Below are 24,259 nucleotides of genomic sequence, written 5' to 3' on the forward strand. Positions count from 1 at the left end.
GTAAGAGGTTGTCGCTGTGGCCACTCAGCTAGATTTTCAATCTCCCTCCTAGATGCTGATTCATCGCCACCTTTGATTTGGCCAACGGTAGTGATGTTGTCAGCAAACTTAAATATGGCAATGGAGTGATGGTGTGGTTCACTGGTTTCTGGTATTGAAGTGGAATAATATAAACTTATTTTCCAAACATGATGGTTGCATGTAGTATGACTTTGTCCAGCCGTATAAATCAGAGATGTCTTTTTTTGCAGGATGATTCAAGGCCTCATCCAGTTCTGTGTACGGTACCTGAGACAGCGACTCTGACATCATGCGACTTTGACCTGCGAAGTCTGCAGCCAGATGCCCATTTAGAAAGTATACTTCAGCCCATCACTCCAGAGGAGCTTGATCGACAAAACGAGGAAGCAAGGAGAGCCAATAGACAGGCAGAACTGTTCGCCCTCTATCCTCCCCCAGACGAGGTTACAATTCATTTTATTGAAGCAAAATTCAAAAAACTCTACTTTCTTTATCTGACTACACTGCTCTTTTAAAAGCATGTAGAAAACAGATGATCATCTCAAGAACATACGGGATCTCAAGAACATCTCAATATGGGATATAACTGGAATAATGACTAACTGATGCTATTCTTTTAGTAGTATTGAACCTTAGCTGTGTTAGAATAAATGACAATTCATCACTAATTACGTGACAAGCATTAAACTTTTCCCTTCTATTAATAGGAGGATGCCATTGAAATACGTCCAGCTCCTGACTGTCCAAAAGAACATATGGGCTACAGAATCCAAATAAAGTGCCAGATCTTAAAGTAATTTACATATTATTTTAATCATATATCTTTATCTCAAATATAGAGTGACAACATGATTCAAAAAATATTTTCCAATTCCAGAAATTCCTAACAGTATTTAGACAGAATCTTCATTATTTAACAAAGAGTGCATAACTAGTGAATCATTCAGTACTTTAGGGTGCTTGAATAAATTCAGCATCAGCTGATTGCTCAGCCTCTTCATTGCTGATGTTGTTACATTCATTATTCAGATTTAAATTTGATCACCAAGGTACTTGCCTTTAAAGGTTTTTGTAATGTTCACTGTTGCATATTTGTTATTTGCATTTTGGATAAATCATGAATTTTTCCTTTGGTCTAGCAAAATTTATAGATATTAATAGGTTCTTTTAAAACTCATGGTGGTGTGTTATTGTTTTAATATTGTCAGATTTTGTCTTAACAATTCAAAGGAATGCTTCTTAAAAGGAGCTGCTTTGAAACTCTCGATTTTCTTCAAAATTGATTCTATATTTTGATGCATTTTTTTCTCCATTCCCTTACAGGTTTGAAATTGAAGTAGAGCCATTATTTGCCAGTTTAGCCTTGTATGATCTAAAAGAGAAGAAAAAGGTAATTATGATAATATATCTATTGCTCCAAAAAGGAATGTAAATTATGAAGTCTGAGACATAAGTTGATTTTTCTAATGTTCCCTCAGTTCTCTGTTCACTTCAATGCTGGACTAAAAACTGAGCATTATGTGTAGTTTATTCATTATCGACAATATATTTTAATGTACAAATCCATTTCTTTAAGAAAGGAGCTGAACTTGAATGAAAGATGAAATGGAAATACTGAAAGAACAGAACAAGCAAACAACTCTGAAAGAGCCATGACATGGCACAATATCATGTGTTTTTTGTGAACAAACAGTGTATCTCTGTTGTAAGTGAGGAAACAGATTCAATAGGTCTTAAAGGTGAGGACTCTGGACACAGTCTTGGTAGTAAAGGATTTTATTTACTGAAGACAAACGTGGAAAAATGGCAACAGAAGCAATACGCACACGCACACAATTCATAGTAGTCGGATCAGCGATAAAACACACGCGGACAATCAATAAAATCACGTGGGGACAAAGTACACGTGCGTGCGCACGCGCACACCCCCCCCCAAGGGAAAAGTCAATATGATACCCGACACCCTTGACTCTGTGCGGGCACGGCTCTTCTGCTTAGAGACAATATCTACACTCCTAACCCTATTCAATGCACAACTCACCAACAGCAGGGTGGTCCCTCGGAGATGGCAAAAAAAAGAGTGGGTTAAGCACACGTGGCTTCCTTCAGAGTGCGGCAAGGCTGATGAATCCAGCCCAGGTGATTCACAGGGAAGCCAATGGCTCGGTGCCAGCAGGGTTAAGCTGATTACAAAGGCCAATTGCCCCAGGTCAAGTACAAGGCTAATTAAAGGGGCCAGTGGTTAGATGTGCATTGATGGGCAAGGAGGGGTCAAACCTTGATTGGCAGGTGGCGTGACTTTCGACCAGGTAAATGGGCAGTGCTGTCACGACCCCTCCAATACAATCTCTTAAGTATTTTCGTAGTTATTTTTATCAGCAACAGATATATTTATATAAGTTTATCTTCAGGTACAGCGATATTGAAGTAAAAATAAGTTTATTCGATCTCATACCTGATGTCTTCAGCAATTAATGTGCCTTTGATGTAAATCAAACCATGTGAAATAAATTGATCACCTTAATCAGTTTTAACAAAGTTACTTCTCCTTAATAGTTTACTATTCCCCTTAATATCAATAGCTTGCAAAAAGATATATCTCCTTAGCAGGGGTTAGGTCAAGTTAATTTCAACAATTGCAACGTATTCAACAATTACAAATTTTCGCAGAATACTTTATTTTCAGCAATCATTGTGACATACCTCATTCCTTTTAATTGAGTATTATTCCTCAATCCCTTACTAGAATAGAACCATGCCTCCCAGTTTTGCTCTTCTGATTTTTTTAGGGAATACTGCTTATCTGATGCTATATTCTCGTGATGCTGCTGCAAGTAGGTTTTTTATTGCACTTCTGCATATGACGATAAACCTGACTTCAACTTTAACTTCCATGGATTTATTTATAATATCTCTTATGACCTGGCAGCAACACCTCAGTTGAATTACCTCCATGTGACGTTCCAGGTTGCAGACTGTAAGCCTGTAGGTAGCATTCCTTGCATCTGTTGTATACAGAGTTGTCTTCACAAAAGTAAGTTTCAAGGAGTAAATTAAGGCTGATTTTCCCATTGCTCAATGATATGAATTTTCCGGCCTATAATATCTCACCCTCACTAAGGCTAATAGGAGCTGCAGTACTTTGCCTGGATTGAATGCTCGAGCAGTATAAATAAGCTACCAGAGGAACCTGTAGAAGTTGGTACAATTACAATACCTAAGTGACGTTTAGGTGGTTACATAGATAGGAAAAGTTTGAAGGAATATGAGCCAACACAGGCAAATGGGATGAACTCAGGTCAGCAATCTGGTTGCCATGGATAAGTTGGGCCAAAGGTCTTGATTCCATGCTGTACGACCCTGACACTATAATTAACTGATCCAAGCAGGCTCCAATATGGTTACTGGGACCCTGCACGATGAAAGCCTTCCAAAGGCAAATGTTAAGGCCTACCCACAGATATATGTCAAGCCATGCTTCCACTATCAAAAACATGGTGATTAAATGGTTGTGAATATCGCTTGAGATTTGTAAACATTCAAAAAAATTAAAATACTTTAAAAATTAAATATATAAAATATGAATTATTTAAGAAAGACTTCCTTTTAAAGTTCAATATAAATAAGTTAACTCTATGAATTCAGGGAACCATGTGTTTGGGTGGGATGGTGGGACAGATAGTGCCGCTGCCACATTCATCCAGCAAACCTGACCTCAGCTGCTTCCCGTACAAACCCTTGACTGGGCTTCCTCTGATTTCCTCCTTCACATGCTGATAGGTTCACAGATTACTGTAAATTACTCCTTAGTATAGGCAAGTGGCAGAAGAATGAAAGTGAAATACTGGTGCAAGGAGTACCGAGGCAAAGAGGGAGCAAGTTGCACATTTACAGGGAATTGGACTGGGAGTGCTCTGCTGGAAGCTGCAATAAACTGTGTTATAATATTTAAGTACATGCATGCACTGTCACTTCTCTTCACAGATGTTCCTCTTCACTGAAATGAACAGAATCATTAGATATGCACCATCTAACCCAGTGTAGGTTTGCTGCATGGATTGCAGACAATTATCAGTAAGAATCCATCAGAAAATATTAGATATCCATGCTTATGAGCTTCTGATGGTTTCAGACAGAATTAATAGCTGACATGTCCTTAAGAAACCGCCAGCATTTCTCTTTAAAAATTTGAGCCAGAATTTGCAATGATACTAATCCGCAAATCAAATTTTAAAAAATATGTTGATTTGCACATCAGTGGAATATGCAAATATAGTCATTGATGAGCTCACAAGTTTATGTATTTGAAAAGGTTGAGTGAGGAACATAACCAGCAAGATCTCAGATTCAGATTTGTTGATGGTGTTTCAGTTGGAGCAGTACCTGAAGCTTTGGGATTGCTGCTTTAGGAGAGAAAACTTCAGTAAAAATTCCAGCTTCTGGTTGCCAAATAATGACAACTGTCCGTGTGTAAAGGAAGAACTTGAAATTTTACACATTCACAGGAAACTATTGGAATATTTCAGAAATTCTGAAGTTTATTTGCTCAAAGTAGTCTATTCTAAATCCAGTGGATAATTTGTATATAGCAAGCATCCACAGTCAAACGAGATGCATGAGATACATACAAAGTGCGAGAGGAACTCAGCAGGCCAGGCAGCATCAATGGAAAAAAAAGTAGTGTCAACATTTTGGACTGAAACTCTTCGGCAGGACCAGAGGAAAAAAAAAATGAGGAGCAGGTTTAAAAGATGGGGGAAGGTAGAGAGAAACACATTGGTGAAACCGGGAGGGGGAGGGATGAAGTAAGGAGCTGGGAAATTGATTGGTCAAAGAGATACAGGGCTGGAGAATGGGGAATCTGATAGGATAGAACGGAAGGCCATGGAAGAAAGAAAAGAGGGGAGGAGCACCAGAGGGAGGCAATGGGCAGGCAAGGTGATGAGGTGAGAGAGGGAAAAGGGGATCTAGAATGGTGAGGGTGGACGAGGGGACATTACCGGAAGTTTGAGAAATCGATGTTCAAGCTATCGTTTTGTTGGCTACCCAGATGGAATATAAGTTGTTGTTCCTCCAACCTAAGTGTGGCCTCATCATGATAGTAGAGGAGGCCATGGATTGACATATCATAATGGGAATGGGATGTGGATTTAAAATGAGTGGCCACCTACTACCTACCACCCCACCAACCTCAGCGTCAAGCACATAATTCTCCGGAACTTCTGCTATCTCCAACGGGATCCCACCACCAAGTACATCTTTCCCTTCCCCCCATCCCCCTGCCCCCACTTTCTGCTTTCTGTAGGGATTGCTCCCTGTGCAACTCCTTTGTCCATTCATCCCTCCCTTCTTTTTTCCAAAGCCACATAATAATTTCCTCTTAATTATTTATCCAGCTCTCTTTTGAATAATGATGTTGAATGTCTTTTCACCACTGATTAAGATTGCATTTTCCAAATTGTAAAAAAATGTTTTGTCCTCTGTTGTTCTTTGGTCAATCTATCATGAACACCTAGACAAAGGAAAATTGTTGATCAGAATAAAAACTTGCTTCCTCTTTGAAGAATTTTATTGCCTGTAGCAGTATTCTTGGAGCAATGCCTCAGTGTGGGAAGTCATGTTAGCTTTAAGATGGTAAAATAGTTGAGACGGACTATGATGCTGCATGTAGCTGAATATCCTGTAAATATACCATGCCCAAGCCTGGCTTTGAGGATTGCCACTTGGTTAAGAAACTAGGGGCCTCCTTATTTCGATGGAACCAAAAGTGAGTTTGTTTGAAGGTCTTTGGAAGGAAGAACAAATCTGAGGCAGGGCTTCATTATTATTTCAGCAGTCCAATGAAGTTGAAGTAAATGGAATGAACTCAAGCACATTGGTTGAAGTAAAGGTTGATTTATACTTCTGCGTAGTAGCCTACGCCCTAGCCTATGCAAGTGGCCTACGCCATTGTGAGCATTTATACTTGTGCGTTGGTGTGCCTGCGCCGCTCTGCAATTCACTGCCAAAATGCTAATTGGTGGTGGGGTTTCTATGCCTCTGTGTTGAGTTTCTTCGTGTTGAAACTCAACACAAGGAAACTCAAGCTTCAAACAATGGCAACTGAAACTGAAGGAGGGTGAATTTTCTGTACTCGTCCAGCCACTGAGAGACATGGACGAGGAAATGCATTTCAAATATTTTCGGATGTCGGCAGGTAGATTTGACGATTTAGTTCATCGTCTCCAACGATTTATTTCGCATCAGTGTACTCACAGTATACTCAGAGACTGGCAATCACCATTCGAGTTTTAGCTTCAGGTGGAAGTCAACAGGCTGTAGCAGCTAGTTACAAACTGGCGTCAAGCACAGGGTCCTCCATAATTTCGGAGGTCTGTAAAGCTTTATGGAAAGCATTGCAGCCAGAGTTTCTTCCCCGCCCTTCAGTCGCCCAATGGGAAGCTATTGCGGCGAAGGAGGAAATGCGATGCTACCAAGCAGACCGTTCACAGTTGTTGCGGTCTGCGTCGCCGCGATGAGTCGTTACATTTTTGGGGAGGTGCACATCACCTACAGCGTAGTTTTGACGCAGAAGTATAAAATGGCCTTAAGGCCACAAAGGACCTGTTCCATCATCCATTTAAATCGTGGCTGACTTGAGTCTTAACTCTATCTTCTTACTAATGTTCAATGTTTTTAGATGTTTCCTCCATTATGTCTGAAGACCCTAATGTATTTCTTTAATAACTAAACATACATTTTATTTCAGATTTCAGAGAACTTTTACTGTGACTTAAACAGTGACCAGATAAAGGCTTTTCTTCGTCCACATACCAATCAAATGGCACCTTCCAGCCTGAGTCGTACAGCTATCTTCTCCATTACATATCCTTCTCCAGACATCTACCTGGTCATCAAGGTAAAGTACTTTCACTAATCCTGTGCAAAACAATTGGTTGACTACAAATGGAAAGTAAGCTAGCAATTCCTGCAGCATCCTGTACAAAGTGTAGCAGAGGCCACAGTTGTAATAATCCAACAGCACTGTGGATTTTCACCAAGAGGGAGAGTACAGATTCAAGATGTTTAGCTGGATAAGCGTGTGCTTTGTATCAGCTTGTAACTTGTGTGTCTCTCTTCATTGCTGGCACTGAGCAGGAGACGTGTCTCACATCACTAATATATAAGGTTTTATAGCAAGGAGTAACCTTAAAAATTAAATTCCATAGACCTACTTTATGTGTCAGGAATTAATTGGAAGGTTATCACTTGCAAAGGTCTGTCAAAGCCAATATGGACATTATTATTTTCAGTCTATTTTTTATAAATCCTGCAATATGTTAATCTTCAAACTCTGATAATGTTTATGTTTTAAAATGCAACGAACAGTAGTTGTATAATGATTTTCTGATATATATCATGAAGTCAATGACATTTTGTAATCAGTAGCAAAGTGGAGGTTTCCTTCTTTCACTATGGCTTCAAGAATGCCTGTGCCTTATTTTCTGCCTCAGCTTGGTGTGACTCAGAATTAAAGATTTAAAAATAATAGAATACTTAGGGGACTGGTGGGCAGGAAGAGAGTGAGAGGTGCAGGGAAGCAAAACGTAGCCAAAACCATTTCACTGTGCCAATGTTAAGGTCAAGTTTAAAATCGAAGCATTGGTTGAGGTAAAAACTATGTTTAGCTGATCAGGCAGCTTCGAGGGTGGGAATAGTTCTTTGTGGATGTCATGATCTATTTTAAATGCAACTACTGGTGTTCATTCATTTGCCCAGAAGGAAGTGGATAGAGGTGCCGACAGTCTGGGACTTAGGGACCACTGATGTCACATCAGCCCCTGCACATTGCGTCCGACTCTATATCAGTCCCTCCCTTAGAGTCTGCCTAACCGGATTGCCATAACAATAGGAATCATCTTTCTGATACTACGTCAGATAAAACCAGGCACAGAGTCTGAATTGTTGTAGATTTTGATGGGGATTCTCAGGTTACAAATTAGAAGGCACAGAGAATTATTTTTAATTGATTTTTTAATTTGATGTTTTTAATTGTCTCTATAACCATTTGTGCATTTTTAATTATTCTTCATTGTCAAATAAAAACCATGTAAGCTTTGCCTTCAGTCGAAGGTGTCAGGGACATATTGTGGCTGGGACATCTGCCTTTTCCACCTGTGACTCGGAAGTGCTAAGGCTTCACAGTCCTACTCAAGTGTGGATGCAGTGAAGATGGGTGAAGTTAATGGGCAGTGGGCTGGGGCACTCTATATAGTATTGTCCATTGCTTCACTTTATCAGAACACATTGTCCAGTAATGTGCAGTGTAGATGAAGAGTCTGGACCCAAACCATCAACCGCTTTCCTCTGCAGGTGCTGCCTGACCGGCTGTGGCCCTCCAGTCTGTCATTTTGTTTTTGCTCCAGATCCCAGTATCTGCAGTTTCTTTTGTCTCCATCTTGACTTTATTTTTTTCAGATTTTTTTGTATTTGCCTACCACCTCCATGAGCTTCCACATTCAACACATCATCGTCCACAACTTCTGTCATCTCCAAAAGGATCCTACCAACAAGCATATCTTTCTTCCCCCCGCCCCCAACTTCCACCGTGATCGCTCCCTCCGTAATTCCCTTGTCCATTTGTCACTCCCCACCAATCTCCCTCCTGGCATTTATTACTGCAAACAGCCTAAGTGCTACACCTGCCCATTCACTTTCTCCCTCACCTCCATTCAGGACCCCAAATAGTTCTTCCAGGTGAGACAACACTTTACCTGCGAATCTGCCAGGGTTGTCTGTTGTATCCGGTACTCCCAATGCAGCCTCCTCCACATTGGTGAGACCCATCGTAAACTGGGGGACCACTTCTGGGTCACCTCTGCTCCATCTGCGAAAGGCAGAAGTTCCTGGTGCCCAGAGGTTTTAATTCTGATTCCCGTTTACATTCCGACATGTTAGTCCATGGCCTCCTCTTGTGCCAAGTTGAGGCCACACAGGGAAGAGGAGCAACACCTTATATTCCATCTGGGTAGCCTCCAACCTGATGGTATGAATATTGATTTCTCCTTCCGGTAAAAAAAAATTTTCCCTCCCCCTCCCCTCTTCTTTTATCCCCCACTGTGACCTCGTACCTCTTCTCACCTGCTTTTCACCTCCCTTTGGATACCTTCCTCCTTCCCTTTCTCCTATGGTCCACTCTCCTCTCCTATCAGACTTCGTCCTCTTCAGCCTTTCATCTTTCCAACCCAGCTGGCTTCACCTATCACCTTCCAGCTATCCTCCTTCACCTCCCCCACCTTTTGATTCTGGCTTCTTCCCCTGCCTTTCTAGTCCTGAAGAAGGATCTCGGCATGAAATGTCAATTGTTTATTCATTTCCATAGATGCTGCCTGACTTGCTGAGCTCCTCCAGCATTTTGTGTGTGTTGCTTTATTTTTTTCAAATACTGGAGGAAAACCATCACATCAATTAAACAGTACGATGTATACTGTTCCAAGATGGATCCTGTTACTTATTGTGGAAGTGATTACATTCATATCAATACAAACCTCTGTGGCATAAGAGTTTCCTTAACACTGTTCCTTTTCTGTTTTTAGATCGAAAAGATTCTTCAGCAGGGAGACATTGCTGAGTGTGCAGAACCATATCTTGTAATGAAAGAGAGTGATTCATCAAAGGTACCTGATATTTTCTCAGCTTTCTGAAAATATTTATTTCATCGCTGCAGTTTTAATTATTTATCCGCTTCTGGTGTCTTGTAGAAGGCTTATTTTTTACAAGGAATTCCATCCCAAGAAGGTCTCTACTTTGGAAATTGTTCTGAGGCAGAGGAAGTGAGAATTACCTCACTTTTACCTTGTGCTTGGGAAGGACCTGGATACATGTTTCATATCAAAGGAGACAGTGGATAAGTGGATTACTTCTCCACTCCACTTGGCACAATGCCAGGGCTACCTATGATTCTGCCAACCATGCTCTTATGCTGGCCTTTGATCACTTTGATCTTCCTCACCAGGAAAATGGAAGGGCTCCTCATTCCCAGATTGAACTGAACCGAGCATTCCTGGACTGTTTTGATGACTTTGCACTTCGATGTTTTATAAACTCTGTTTATATAGGCATCCGTTAGTCTTGTGAGACCATGGATTTGCGCCTTGGAAGGTTTCCAGGGCGCAGGCCTGGGCAAGATTGTATGGAAGACCGGCAGTTGCCCATGCTGCAAGTCTCCCCTCTCTACGCCACCAATGTCCAAGGGAAGGGCACTAGGGCTGATTTAGCTTGGCACTGGTGTTGTCGCAGAGCAATGTGTCGTTAAGTGCCTTGCTCAAGGACACAACACGCTGCCTCAGCTGAGGCTTGAACTAGCGACCTTCAGATCACTAGACCGATGCCTTAACCACTTAGCCACGTGCCAACAAACTCTGTTTATTGCTCTTTTTTCGCCGTTTCCATGATTTGTTCTTTTTTTTTGCACTTCAGGGATTTGTTGTTTTTTCTTTGAATGGGTTCCTTTGCTTTCTTTGTTTTGTAGCTGTCTTCCAGGGTTGTTTTACTGCATACATACTTCGATAATAAATGTTCTTTGAATCTTGAATCTTCCCCCACCCCCACGCGGACCAACACACTTCTCGTGTGTTATGTCAATTTCATGCCCAGTAAGCTTCCGAAGATAAATAAAGTATGGATACTTGGTATGATGCAGAGCAGTCAAGGTGTACCAAAAGACATACAGTACTTGTACGTTACAAAATACTTTGCATGACCCAGTGTTTCCCAGAGTGCTTTATAGTCAGTGGAATATGGGAAAGTACATGTGCTATCCTGTTGTAGGAGACTAAGTGGTAAACAGCTTCAGAAGCTGAGTGACCTGCTTATGATGTCATGAGGTCATACAGCACAGAAGAGCACCAAATCCGTGCTGAGCATTCATGCTAGTCCTGCTAATCCTATTATCCCTGTATCTCTCTACTTCTCCATAAAATCATGAATCTATGTATATTTTAGGCTAATAAAATGTTTTCTTTTCTCCAGAATAAAGATAAAATAGAGAAACTCAAGACTCAAGCAGAGTCCTTTTGCCAGCGGCTGGGAAAGTACCGAATGCCATTTGCTTGGGCCTATGTGAACATTATGAATATTACATCCTCTCTGGTCGATAGAGATACATTGGAGGTTGAAAACATCAGTGGTAATATAATAGAAACATATGCTTACTATGGTTGATCATTATTTTAATTCTTTCTAACTGTACTTCAAAATATAACAAATTGCCTTAATTTTTCCGATGTGCTCTCAAAAAGCTAAAGGCAACAGTGGAGACAAAAAAGTTTACTCACATCAAAGACGACTTTCGGAGAAATCAGCTCTTTTGGAGGATCAGTGCAGCCTGTCCAACTTCAAAACCGCCACTGTTACCATCAGTAGCTTCTTTAAACAGGTACTTCTCCATCGTGTCTGATTGTGTGATCTTTCGCTACTTGTGATCTTTCTTACACTTGAAGCAGAATTATTGAAGCTGGTGTCTTTGTGTACCATGCATGTCCATGTCATGAAGTCCCAGTTATCATATTAAGAAGTGATTTACATGACAAGTTCTGCCATGATTTAGAATGCATCTACCAAAGAGACAACAATGCATAATAGCAGTAAGAGGACAGTGAATATATTAATCCAACAAATAAGTGAAACAAAAACTTAAATTATACTGAGGACATGTGAGGAATGGCTTTTGAGAACTTGAAGACTTTCTCAGCTTTGCCTAAGAGCTTGCTAATTCACCTGCAAAACAAGTAATAAGCCTCAATAAGTGGTTATTTTAAGATGTTAGGAATCTGAAATATTACAGAGCAGTTTTTGAAATTATTGCAACAGCATCAAGTATTTGGCATTTTCACCTTGGATAATAGATTCTGCCTACCTACTCTATCTATATCACTCATAATTTTACTTATTTCTATCAGGTCACTCGTCAGCTTCCAACACGCCAGAGAAAATAATCCAAGTTTGTCCAATCTCACCCATAAGACCATAAGACATAGGAGCAGAATTAGGCTATTCAGCCCATCAAATCCACTCTGCCATTTCGTCATGGCTGATCTCGGATCCCATTCAACCCCATACACCTGCCTTCTCATAATATCCCTTGGTCCCCGACCAATCAGGAATCTAAACTTCCACTTTAAATGTACCCACAGACTTGGTCTCAACCACAGTCTGTGGCAGAGCATTCCATAGATTCGTCACTCTTTGGCTTAAAAAAATTCTTCCTTACTTCTGTTCTAAAAGGTCGCCCCTCAGTTTTGAGGCTGTGCCCTCTCATTCTGGGTACCCCCACCAGAGGAAACATCCTCTCCACATCCACCTTATCTAGTCCTTTCAACATTAGTAGTTTTCAACGAGATCCCCCTGCACTCTTCTAAATTCCAGTGAGCATAGGCCCAAAGCTCCTCATATGTTAGCCTCTTCATTCCCAGAATCGTCCTCGTGAACCTCCTCTGGACTCTCCCCAATGGCAACACATGCCTTCTGAGATAAGGAGCCCAAAACTGTTGACAATACTCCAAGTGCGGCCTGACTAGTGTCTTATAAAGCCTCAGCATTATCTCCTTGCTTTTATATTCCCTTGAAATAAATGCCAAAAACTCCTGCTTTGGTGAAATTGTGGATAGTGAGAAAGGTTGTCAAAGGATACGGTGGCATAAAGATCAGTTGGAATCTTGCATGTCGAAATGGCAGGTGAAGTTTAATTTTGACAAGTATGAGGTGTTTCGTTTGGGAAGTCAAATGCAAAAAGAAAGCATACAATAAATGGCAGAACCCTTAGGAACATTGATGTTCAGAGGGATCTTGGTGTTGAGATCTATTGCTCCCTGAAAGTGGCATCTCAAGTGGAAAGGGTGATTTAAAAAAAAAAAAGGTCTGATGAAAGGTCTCGACCCAAAACGTTGAAGGTTTATTTGCCACCATAGGTGCTGCCTGACCTGCTAAAATCCTCCAGTATGTTTGTCTTCTTTGGACAGAACATTGATTTCAGCAGGTCAGGCAGCATCTGTGGAGGGAAACAAACATTGACAACGCTTTACAGGCAAGTGATTGGGGTTCATTCTCCAAGGAGTTTTTACATTCTTCCCATAACTGCATAGGTTTCCTCCAGGTGCTCTGGTTTCCTCCCATGTTCCAAAGGTGTGTGAGTTATTAAGGGTTAGTCATTTGTGGGCGTGCTGTGTTAGCGCAGGGAGCATGGGCACATTTGCAGGCTGCTCCCATCCGTGGACTGTGTTGGTCGTTGATGCAAACAACACATTTCACGGTATGTTTCGATGTACATGTGACAAATAAAATTTATTTAAAAAAGGGTGGAAATGTAAAATAGTAGAGGACAAAGATTCAAGCTAAGAGGGGAACACCTTGAGAGGAGATATGCAGTGTAAGTTTTTATAAGTTAGGTGCCTGGAACATGTTGTCTGTGGACGTGGGAGAAGCAGAGATCATGGCAACACTTGAGAGGTATTTAGGGATAGAGAATAGATGCACAGAGCATGTGCAGACAGATTGGATCGTTAAGATTGACGTCATGGTTGGTGTGGATATAGTCGGCTGAATATGATGTCCATTCCTCTGCCATACTGATCTATGTTTTTATTCAAACATCTTTAAAATATGGAGTAAATTTACATCAGAATATTTTAAAACGTCTTGTTCACAATAATCATTTTTTTACTTAATTGTTTCTCTCTGTGAATTGGGATATCCCAATTACTTTTCTCTAACTTGGAACAATTGTCAGGGAATCTCCCCATTCTGATTAGTTAAGAATTAACTATCAGACATATAAAAATGAGACCAATGAAGCAAGGTTGAAATTATTCCTTTGCAAATGATAAAGCAAACAATATTTACAATTCTACAGTTTGGTAACAATATTTTAGTTTAACTAGTTGTTAAAGTATCAGGTCTTTTCCAGGACTTCTATTCTTTTTTCCAAAGGATAGGTGGGAGAATCTCGGTGAGAATCTCCTTTTTAAAATACAGTGTCTTCAGCATTAAGAAAGTTTCCTGGACATCTCAATTTCACATGTTCTTACAATGTGGCATGAAAAGTAAGGCATTTAAAAGTAGAATGTGTATCTTGAAAATTATTCAGTATACATATATCTGTAAAAGCTTCTACATTTCTTTTTCAACTTCGAAGGATGAATTTACTCTCCTTGCATTATGTTTCTAAATGTTATCAGTCAGGTCTCTGAATCTTCTTCCTTGTTCATTTACTCATGCAAAGCAAACATGGGAAATACGGAAGGTTGACCTACAAAAACAACTAAGTCACTATTTTTATTACACTTTTAGGTTATAACCTTTTTGCTCCACCAAATATAAATCCTTAGGTATTGAGTTTTTTGTGTTGTGCTGTTTATAGGAAGGTGACAAGCTGAGTGATGAAGATTTGCTCAAGTTTTTGGCTGAAATAAAAAGATCGAATGCACCGCTGAGAAGATTGCGGTCAATACCAGGTAGCAGTTCAAATTCATTTGACCTGTAGTTGTTGTCAGAGCTGGTTTGAAGCTGACTCTTAAAATATACAAAAATAGAGGAATTGAGCTGACAGTTATCAAATTTATTTGGATTGGTTCCTCGTATAAATTAATTTGATTAAATCCTGTCCAGTCCATACTATGTAAAATCAATAAAGAAGTAAAATCTTCTCTGCCACTTCTGTATTGTATCCTGCTGTCTAGATTATTTGATAGGTAGCTGTCTGTAGTGGGAAGGGACATGGTTGAGTTGAGTTGTTCTTTGGTCTTGACAAACCATTTGGAAATGTCACCAAACGAGGAGACATCATCTGAGCGCTGTTCCTTTGTGGTGTGTCCTCTGTATGCTTGGCTTTTATATACTTAACTATCGACTGATTGGTCATCATTATAGAAACTCAGTTGTGACGTAGAGAGGGAGGTCTCATCACTGATTCGACAGCTCCGTGCATTATGGTCTGAAATTTTGCCCGCATTGGCTTATAAATAGGATTGAGGTCTACATGTCTGTTAAAGAATTGTTAGCAGAAAACCATGCTTCCAGGAATTCCCTTGCATGCCATATACTTGCGCCATGACTTTCACTGATGCCCAGTCGAATCTTGTGCCCCTCATGGGTAGAGAGCAGGGAGAGTTGGTCACGCCACTTTATAGCCAGTTGATGTTCGTGGATCCTTGTAGATAGCTTTCTCCCAGTCTGGTTGACATCTATTCAGAAGGGATGTCTACAGTATATGCTCAATCTCTGGATGTTGCAAAATCCCAGATAATGATCTGTAGCACTCAGAAATCCAATGTGAGGAGAGCCATTAGCCATTTACAACATAGTTCAGCATTCACTCCGGCAGTGTTGCAGAGGTAAAAGCTATGATGAAGGATATGGAATTCTCTGAATTAACTTCTGTTTGAACATGTCAGAGTTGGACAGAGCATAGTTCATCCTGAGGAGTGAGGCAGAACCAGTGGAAAAAGAGCAGAAGCTGCAGAATAGACGGGACATGATGTGTTGTGCCTTCCTGAAGTTAGCCCGGAGAATTCTCAGACTTATCCAAGATCCACTGTCTTAAAATTTGTACTGTTAGGTTGGATCAAAGCAAGTCAGACTTTTAGAAATGTTGCTGGGGAGTGGGGTAAGGCAGCAGAAGAGAATGATCTATCTATTCTGTTGATCAGAAAGAAACGAAAGGGAGCGAGCACTGCAGACACAAATGGAGTCAGTTGTTTTTGATTTGGACTACTTTATTTCTGTGAAAAGGTCAAAAGCCAGACTGAAGGAATTTGAGTGCATTCTGCTGAAGGAATGAGGTTGGGCTGGAAGCAAAAAACAGGTTAATGTTGAAGAGAAAAGTGAGGGAAACACCAGTCGGAGATCTGAGATTTTGTGGAGTATAGACAGCCATAAGCCTCCTTTCAGTGCTTCCTTAATGCCTAGTGACTGAAAACTGGGATTCAACAATTCAGGTCACCAGTTATTATTATTCCCAACGTAGCATACAATGCCAAAAGATGCCTACAAAATGCCATGATGCAGGTTCAAGCCTTTGATAGCGCCATTAGATTATTAATTGCAATTGCATGTTCAGTTGGGCTCACCACATTTAGGGCAGCACTTTAATTGTCATAATAGTAATAACAGCAACCAGTTCACTGTTTGCTCTTTGCCAATATTCTCCAATGATAGCTGTAGCATATAGATGATGAATTCAGCTCTGAAAATTGGTATGGAGAGCTAAGTACATGAATACAAGAAGGGGGCATGAGAAGGCCTTGGCAAGTAGGGTAAAGGAAAACCCCAAGGCATTCTTCAATTACATGAAGAACAAAAGGATGATGGGAGTAAAGGTAGGACTGATTAGAGATAAAGGTGGGAAGATGTGCCTGGAGGCTGTGGAAGTGAGCGAGGTCCTCAATGAATACTTCTCTTTGGTATTCACCAATGAGAGGGAATATGAGTGAGGTTGATGTTGTGGAGTATGTTGCTAGGAGGTGTTGGAGTTGTTAAAATACTTTAGGACGGGTAAGTCCCTAGGGCCTGACGGAATATTCCCCAGGCTGCTCCATGAGACGAGGGAAGAGATTGCTGAGCCTCTGGCTAGGATCTCTATGTCCTCGTTGTCCATGGGAATGGTACCGGAGGATTGGAGGGAGGCGAATGTTGTCCCCTTGTTCAAAAAAGGTAGTAGGGATAGTCCGGGTAATTATAGACCAGTGAGCCTTACATCTGTGGTGGGAAAGCTGTTGGAAAAGGTCCTTAGAGATAGGATTTATGGGCATTTAGAGAATCATGGTCTGATCAGGGACAGTCAGCATGGCTTTGTGAAGGGCAGATCGTGTCTAACAAGCATGATAGAGTTCTTTGAGGAGGTGACCAGGCATATAGATGAGGGTAGTGCAGTGGATGTGATCTACATAGATTTTAGTAAGGCATTTGACAAGGTTCCACACAGTAGGCTTATTCAGAAAGTCAGAAGGCTTGGGATCCAGGGAAGTTTGACCAGGTGGATTCAGAATTGGCTTGCCTGCAAAAAGCAGAGGGTCATGGTGGAGGGAGTACTTTCGGATTGGAGGGTTGTGACTAGTGGTGTCCCACAAGGATTGGTTCTGGGACCTCTACTTTTCGTGATTTTTATTAACGACCTGGTGTGGGGGTAGCGGGGTGGGATGGCAAGTTTGCAGATGACACAAAGGTTGGTGGTGTTGTGGATAGTGTACAGGATTGTCGAAGGTTGCAGAGATATATTGGTAGGATGCAGAAATGGGCTGAGAAGTGGCAGATGGAGTTCAACCCAGAGAAGTGAGAGGTGGTACACTTTGGAAGGACAAACTCCAAGGCAGAGTACAAGGTAAATGGCAGGATACTTGGTAGTGTGGAGGAGCAAAGGGATCTGGGGGTACATATCCACAGATCCCTGAAAGTTGCCTCACAGGTAGATAGGGTAGTTAAGAAAGCTTATGAGGTGTTAGCTTTCATAAGTCGAGGGATAGAGTTTAAGAGTCGTGATGTAATGATGCAGCTCTATAAAACTCTGGTTAGGCCACACTCGGAGTACTGTGTCCAGTTCTGGTTGCCTCACTACAGGAAGGATGTGGAAGCATTGGAAAGGGTACAGAGGAGATTTACCAGGATGCTGCCTGGTTTAGAAAGTATGCATTATGATCAGAGATTAAGGGAGCTAGGGCTTTTCTCTTTGGAGAGAAGGAGGATGAGAGGAGACATGATAGAGGTGTACAAGATATTAAGAGGAATAGATAGAGTGGACAGCCAGCACCTCTTCCCCAGGGCACCACTGCTCAATACAAGAGGACACGGCTTTAAGAAAAGGGGTGGGAAGTTCAAGGGGGATATTAGAGTAAGGTTTTTTACTCAGAGAGTGGTTGGTGCGTGGAATGCTCTGCCTGAGTCAGTGGTGGAGGCAGATACACTAGTGAAATTTAAGAGACTGCTAGACAGGTATATGGAGGAATTTAAGGTGGGGGGTTATATGGGAGGTAAGGTTTAAGGGTCGGCACAACATTGTGGGCCGAAGGGCCTGTACTGTGCTGTATTATTCTATGATATAAGCATATAACAGCTACAGACTGAAGTGAAAGTGAAATTAAAGGAATATTATATTATCATCATCATTACAATACATTAATGTTTAGGCTTACAAAGACTGAGTTCAATTAATTGCTTTTCACATTGATATAGTTGGTACCATTATAAATTGCATTATGCCTAAAGGCTGGGAGAATAAAAGACTGTGCTGAAATTTCAGTGCAGCACTGAAGCATTGCTGCATTTTTCAAGGTCTTTTCTTCTCGATGCAAGCCTTAGCAAGGGCTCTGTCAGCTTGTCCATTGCGTGGTGACCATGCAGCAGAGAAAATACACTTATTGTTTGATATAGCATCCTCAATCAATTATTTAAAAAATGGAATAACTAAACAACAAGCTGCTCATAGGATAATTTTGTTGCCAAAGTAACAGATTTGCGAAGTGATTGGAGATATTTCTGCGAGATGCGAGGGAGTATTTTAAATTTTAGAGTACGTCTGTTCAAGGACACGTTTACTGGTGTTGCAGGTCAAATAAAAATCGAAATCTTGCCTGTTGGAGAGAGTACTGCATTCTGCATTACTCCGGAGCTGTTGCCAGTGAAACCATATCCTGAAAACCGGGGGCGACCAATCAAAGAAATTCTAGAATTCCCTTCTCAAGAAGTATATGTTCCACATACCACCTACAGGTAGGAGACCAGTGTGAAATGCCTGTGTCAAAATGCAAACTGGTAGACCTCTTGCATAAATAATGTGAATTTTCAAGTTACTTTCAAAAGCATTCTTATCATAATGTTCTTTCACTCATTCCTGCTTTCCCTAATGTCCCTGAGGATGAAAGTATTGTTGTGAGATTCTAAGCTATTAATTCAATCACTAGAGAGCAGAATCATTAAGAAACAGTGTTGGGAAACATCACTGTGTCTCACATAAATCAACAATTCAAGTGCAGATAAATATGAATATAAGAAAAAGTACTTTGGCTCTGGTAGAATATTTTATCTTACTCTTCTTCCCTGTTCAAATATATTTGGTATTTGCACACTGAAAGCCCGATCTAAAGGAATGTTTGTATTCTTTTGTCAAATTTCGATGCATGAATTTATGGCAGCAACAAGACATTTAGAAAGCATGAGGTGCACTTGAGGAAGCATTAAGCGAGAAAAGTGATTCATATAACCAATCTTTGCTATTGAATGACCAGAATGAAATATCTCTTTGTTGCTCTTGTTTAGCCACACTAATGAAATCTATCAGTTTTATACAGAGGAATAAATAATGGCTTTAGATACTTGTGCTTCATTTATATTTATTATAACAGTAAATTGATTTGTTTTTTAATGCAGGCTATTATTTTCTGAGTTATTATTGTGTATTTTATGGTTATAATGGTGAGCATTTCAATAAGCTCTTTTTTTCCTGGGTGACCATGCATCTAATTACTTCTTAGGCTGTCCTTTGGGATTGAAAATGACTTACTTTTACTCCAGCTTTATAGATTCCTGGGATGGCTTGAGGAGGCCAATGGGATCCCTGTGCTCTGCCACAGGTGTGACATGAAGTGTTGATAGGCAGTCTGGTCTGTGGTTTGGGATTGACGTGTTACAACTGGGCTTCTGTTTGCTGTTGATTAAAGGACTCAATGTACTCAATGTCATCCCGCACGGTCTTCCTTTTAAAGCGCTCAATGGACAATGATTCCCACAAGTTAGTGGGCTTGTTAAGATTTGAATTATTTCCCCTGTACATTCATAAATCACTTCTTGTGACAGTACTGGGAGCAGATCTTCATTTTAAGAGGTGAAATCCCAGTTAATGTTGTATGTCCATTGGGGCTCTAATTAGAGCCTTAATGCTGAGGATTTTGGCCTGGAAAAGGATGCTAATGTCTTTGCTTTTTAATAAATACAGTAGATAGGGAGAATTTTGAAGAAATATTGATTTGAATGCTCTTGTAGGTAGTCCATATCTCAGAAGGATAGCGAGGGCAGAAATCATAGACTTTGTGTATAGTCTGAGGTCTTGATCTTTACCTTTTCCTCAGATGAAGATGAAGTTGAATCTATTAATGATATCTGTCTTCAAGCCAGGGATAGGAGTTTGTGTCAAATGGTAACAGGGAATAATTGAAACAAACAGGCTTCTCCGTTTATGACGAACACAATTTATTTTCTACTTGAAGGTCAATTTACACCTTTCTTAATAGTAGCAGCTACTAGAACTGATGAATCTGGTGAAAGATCACTAAACTAAACATTGTTTATCAGTTAATTTAATGATGATCTATTTCTCAATACAACGTTTTAGTCTCTGAGATCTGACACGAAGTTACTGCTGCCAATACTAATTACATTTAATATGTTTATATACCATTTCTATATCCATCAGTTTTAAAGATGGATATAAAAATAGTATCTAAACATATTATAACCAAGATAGTATAACAACCATAAGCAAAACAATTTTATGGAATTTTTGTCTTGTTTAACTTCTGCATTTCATAGGAAGACAGATAATGTCAAAATAAATGCCAAAAAGCAATCTCTACAAAAAACAATTCTCATTCACTGGAACCCATATTCACTGGAAAAGGATAAAGAAGGAACATTTTTCAAAATATTTTAATGTACTGTGTTTGCTATTTGCAAGTTGATTTCCAAGTTGATTTCCAAATGATCTAATATGAATTCAGCAGAATTATATATTATATTGAGAAGTAAGCTTAATACATCTGTATTAAGATTTCACCCATCTAACTCAGTTTTCTTTTCTAAGTTAAACTTCTTGAAGCACTTGCATGCCTGATAACTAGGATTATGAAGCTATTCAGAACATTAGTCCCACTGGCACATTATCTTTATCCAGGAAGTTTGTTCAGATATAATGGATACATTAGATAGCATTTGGCACCCATTATCCACGTCTGAAATCAACATAGTACATTTGTATAATGTACACACTTGTATATCTACGGCATGCAGTAGACATAGGTAAATTCAGCAAAGTAGAAATTGAAATTTCTGTAAGTTTGGTGAAGTGATGGCATGTTGAAAGTGCCAAGAAACTTGCAACATGAAATGAAGGATCTATGACAACATGTCAAGATCTACCAACATTTGGAGAGAGAGGGTCTGATTTGGGACAGTCAGGATGGCTTTGTACATGGGAAGCCATATCCGACAAATCTCTTGCAGTTCAAGGAGGTAACCATGAGGATAGATGAGGGTATGGGAGTGGATACTGTTTATATGGATGTTAGCAAGGCCTTTAACAAGATCTCTCTTGGCAGACTAGTCTGGAAGGTAAAATTGCATGGAATTCAGGGGAAGATGAAGGATTGGACTAATAATTGGCTCAATAATAGAAAGCAGGTGATGGTGAACGGTTGTACCTTAACCTGGAGATCTGTGTGTAATGGTATGCCAGAGAGATAGGTGCTGAGACCTTTATCGTTTGGATTGGTAAGTTTGTGGATGATGCTAAAATAGATGATATTGTAGACAAAAGTTATGAAAAATTGCTGAGGGATTTTGATCAGCAGAGTATGTGGGATGAGGATTGGTACCAGATAAATACGAGGTATTGTATATTGGAAGATCAAACCAGAGCAGGACTTACATAGTGAACGTAGGGTCCTGGGGAATGTTATGGAGCCGAGAGCTCCAGGAATACAAGCACATTGTTTGCTCAAAGCAGCATCACAGGTAGATGACATGGTGAAGAAGGGAGAAGCTCTAAGTCCAAATTGCCAACTTTTGCTTTTATTTTCAATGTTTTTGTTTATTTTCTTGTCTTTTATTCCTCTCTTGAAGTACAAAGTTTGTCCATTTTCTCCTTGCAGTGGTACAGCAGTCCTTTTCCTTCAGTTACTAAACGGCCACTTGTGAAATTCCAACTGTGTGCACAGCCAGTTCAGTCACAAACAGCACCATTGCACAATGCAATCATATACGTACTTGATAAACAGCCACACACACACTTATTTTGGAGTCGATGACTGAATTCTGGAGCAAGAACCAACCCATAATTATTTTCTCTCTCCCTCTTCTCATTGAAATCAATTGTAGCATCTGCTGGTTACTAAGATAAAGCTCCATCCAACACAAATCAAAGAAAGGCTTGCATTTTTATGGCACTTTTTATGACTTCATTATGGTTCATGACACTGTGCTTTTGAATTACATTCGCTGTTACAATGGAAATTATAATCATTGAAACTACAGGACTGCACAGACCAGAACCATACAAGCCAATGCATATGTTCTTCATAATTAACAACATTGTACCTGAATGTTGATCAGGACAGTTTATATTTCTGTGAAGGTCATTGTCTGGATTACTGGTGGAAAATGGAAGTGTTTTACAGGGGCTCTGGGCTGATGAAGTACCTCCTGACAAAATTTGACTGATTTGTATGCTGGAGCAGTAATCCTCATTGCCTTGTCTAAATGTGCACTTGATGTGTCTTGTCTTTTTCTTCCAGTTCTGTGGTTCAATTCTCAATGCATATTCGACCTGATAAGTAATTTGATAGTTTTCTAAATCCAACCAGAAGTCACCTGATAGGAATAAAACAGCATATTTAGAAAAAAATATATGCAAACATAACAGCCTTTATTGAAATGTCATCGTTTAATGCTGCAATCCTGCCACAATTGCAGGATTATGAATGCTAAAACCTAGGTTAGTGCTCCCGTGCCTTCCTGAGAGAATGCCACACTGTCAGCGATTGCCTTTTCACTTACACTGTTAATTCTAGGTGCTCCTTCCTCTCCCATGTAGATGAGAAAGATCCTGTTCCACTGTGTTGGACAACTGGGGAATCATTCCTGCTACCCTGACAATCAAAATCACTAGTAAAGAGAGTACCTGTTCATTGTCACTTTGCTGTTTGTGGAAATCTACTTGTGCATGTATTGGCTGCAATATTTCACATATTACAACAGTGGCAAAACTTCAGAAGTACGGTACTCCCTTGCTGCTGCCGAAGAAGCTGGAGTAGGCGATTTGGCAGCTTGAGCCTGGTCTATCATTGACTAAAATCGTGGCTGATTTGAACTTGTCCTCAGGTACGCTTTACTGCATGGACCTTATATAACTCCACATGGGCCAAAAGTCTTATCTATTTCAACATTGAATACATTCAGTGATTTTAAATCCTATGATATTCACTGATGGAGAATTTCTAAGACTCATAACATTCACCAAAAAGAAATTCTACTTCAACTACCTTAAATGGGCGGTCTCCTATTCTGAAACTACCACACAAACCCCACACCCAGGTTTTAGCTGTCTTTACTCAGCCAACGTGCTCTCAGTATCCCTCAGAATACCATATTTCAGCAAGATCTTCTCAACTCCAAGTGAGTATAGGCCCATTCTGCTCAACCTTTCCTTCATTTTAAAAATCATCCTAAATAAACTCTCTCTGAAATGTCTTCAAGAGAAAAACCTACCCATCTTTTCACATCCTCAGCCCTCACCACCACCACTCAACAGCACAGATCTGGCATTGTGAAGACCCAGTGAGGTTTTTTTTAAATATACTTCATCTACTCATCTACTTGGAGGCAAGCACTTAACTCCCTCCCTAATTGCTTGGTGTAGTTGTATGCTATTTCTGTATTTCCTGTAAGAGGACACCTATATCCTTCTGCACAGCAGCATTCTTTTAGTTTTCTAAATTTGTACAATATTTAGCCTTTCTATATTTTTTACCAAAGAGATAAACTCATTCCTTCCCACATAAGTCTGTGTCTGCCAATTTTCTGAACCCTCATTTATTTATTTGGAGGAGCTGTGAGGAAGGCTCTTCCAGCTCAACAACCACACCACCCAGCAACCCTCATATTTAACACTAGCTGAATTATAAGACCAATTTACAATGACTAATTAACCTACGTCATTGGACTGTGGGAGGAAACCGGAGCACCCAGTGAAAACCCACGCGTATAAGAGGAGAACGTACGAACTCCTTACAGATGGCACTTGAATTGAACTCCAGACTCTGATGCCCCGAGCTCTGGTAGAGTCGCACTAACCACAAGGCTACCGTGGTGCCCATTTGACTATCTCTATTCCTTTGCCAATATTTTATGTCTTCATAATTTACTTTCCCACCTACTTGTCCTTGTCAGCAAATATGCCAACAATATCCTGTGTCCCTTCATTTAAGTAATTAATATGGTA

The 24,259-nt window shown here is 40.2% G+C and overlaps 1 protein-coding gene across 8 annotated transcripts in view; it reads left to right on the plus strand.

The window, feature by feature from the left end:
- dock8 (dedicator of cytokinesis 8) overlaps positions 1–24,259 on the plus strand; it is a 256,091-nt gene that overhangs the window by 108,867 nt on the left and 122,965 nt on the right. For all 8 annotated transcript variants that reach the window (XM_072281729.1, XM_072281730.1, XM_072281731.1 and 5 more), the window contains 9 exons: positions 252–464; positions 729–814; positions 1,345–1,411; positions 6,770–6,919; positions 9,597–9,677; positions 11,032–11,188; positions 11,301–11,437; positions 14,417–14,510; positions 18,597–18,759. In XM_072281729.1, the coding sequence (XP_072137830.1) occupies positions 252–464; positions 729–814; positions 1,345–1,411; positions 6,770–6,919; positions 9,597–9,677; positions 11,032–11,188; positions 11,301–11,437; positions 14,417–14,510; positions 18,597–18,759 (1,148 nt within the window). The remainder of the gene's footprint in view (positions 1–251; positions 465–728; positions 815–1,344; positions 1,412–6,769; positions 6,920–9,596; positions 9,678–11,031; positions 11,189–11,300; positions 11,438–14,416; positions 14,511–18,596; positions 18,760–24,259) is intronic.

The sequence above is a fragment of the Mobula birostris genome, chromosome 17, assembly GCF_030028105.1.
Source record: "Mobula birostris isolate sMobBir1 chromosome 17, sMobBir1.hap1, whole genome shotgun sequence".
Taxonomy (NCBI): domain Eukaryota; kingdom Metazoa; phylum Chordata; class Chondrichthyes; order Myliobatiformes; family Myliobatidae; genus Mobula; species Mobula birostris.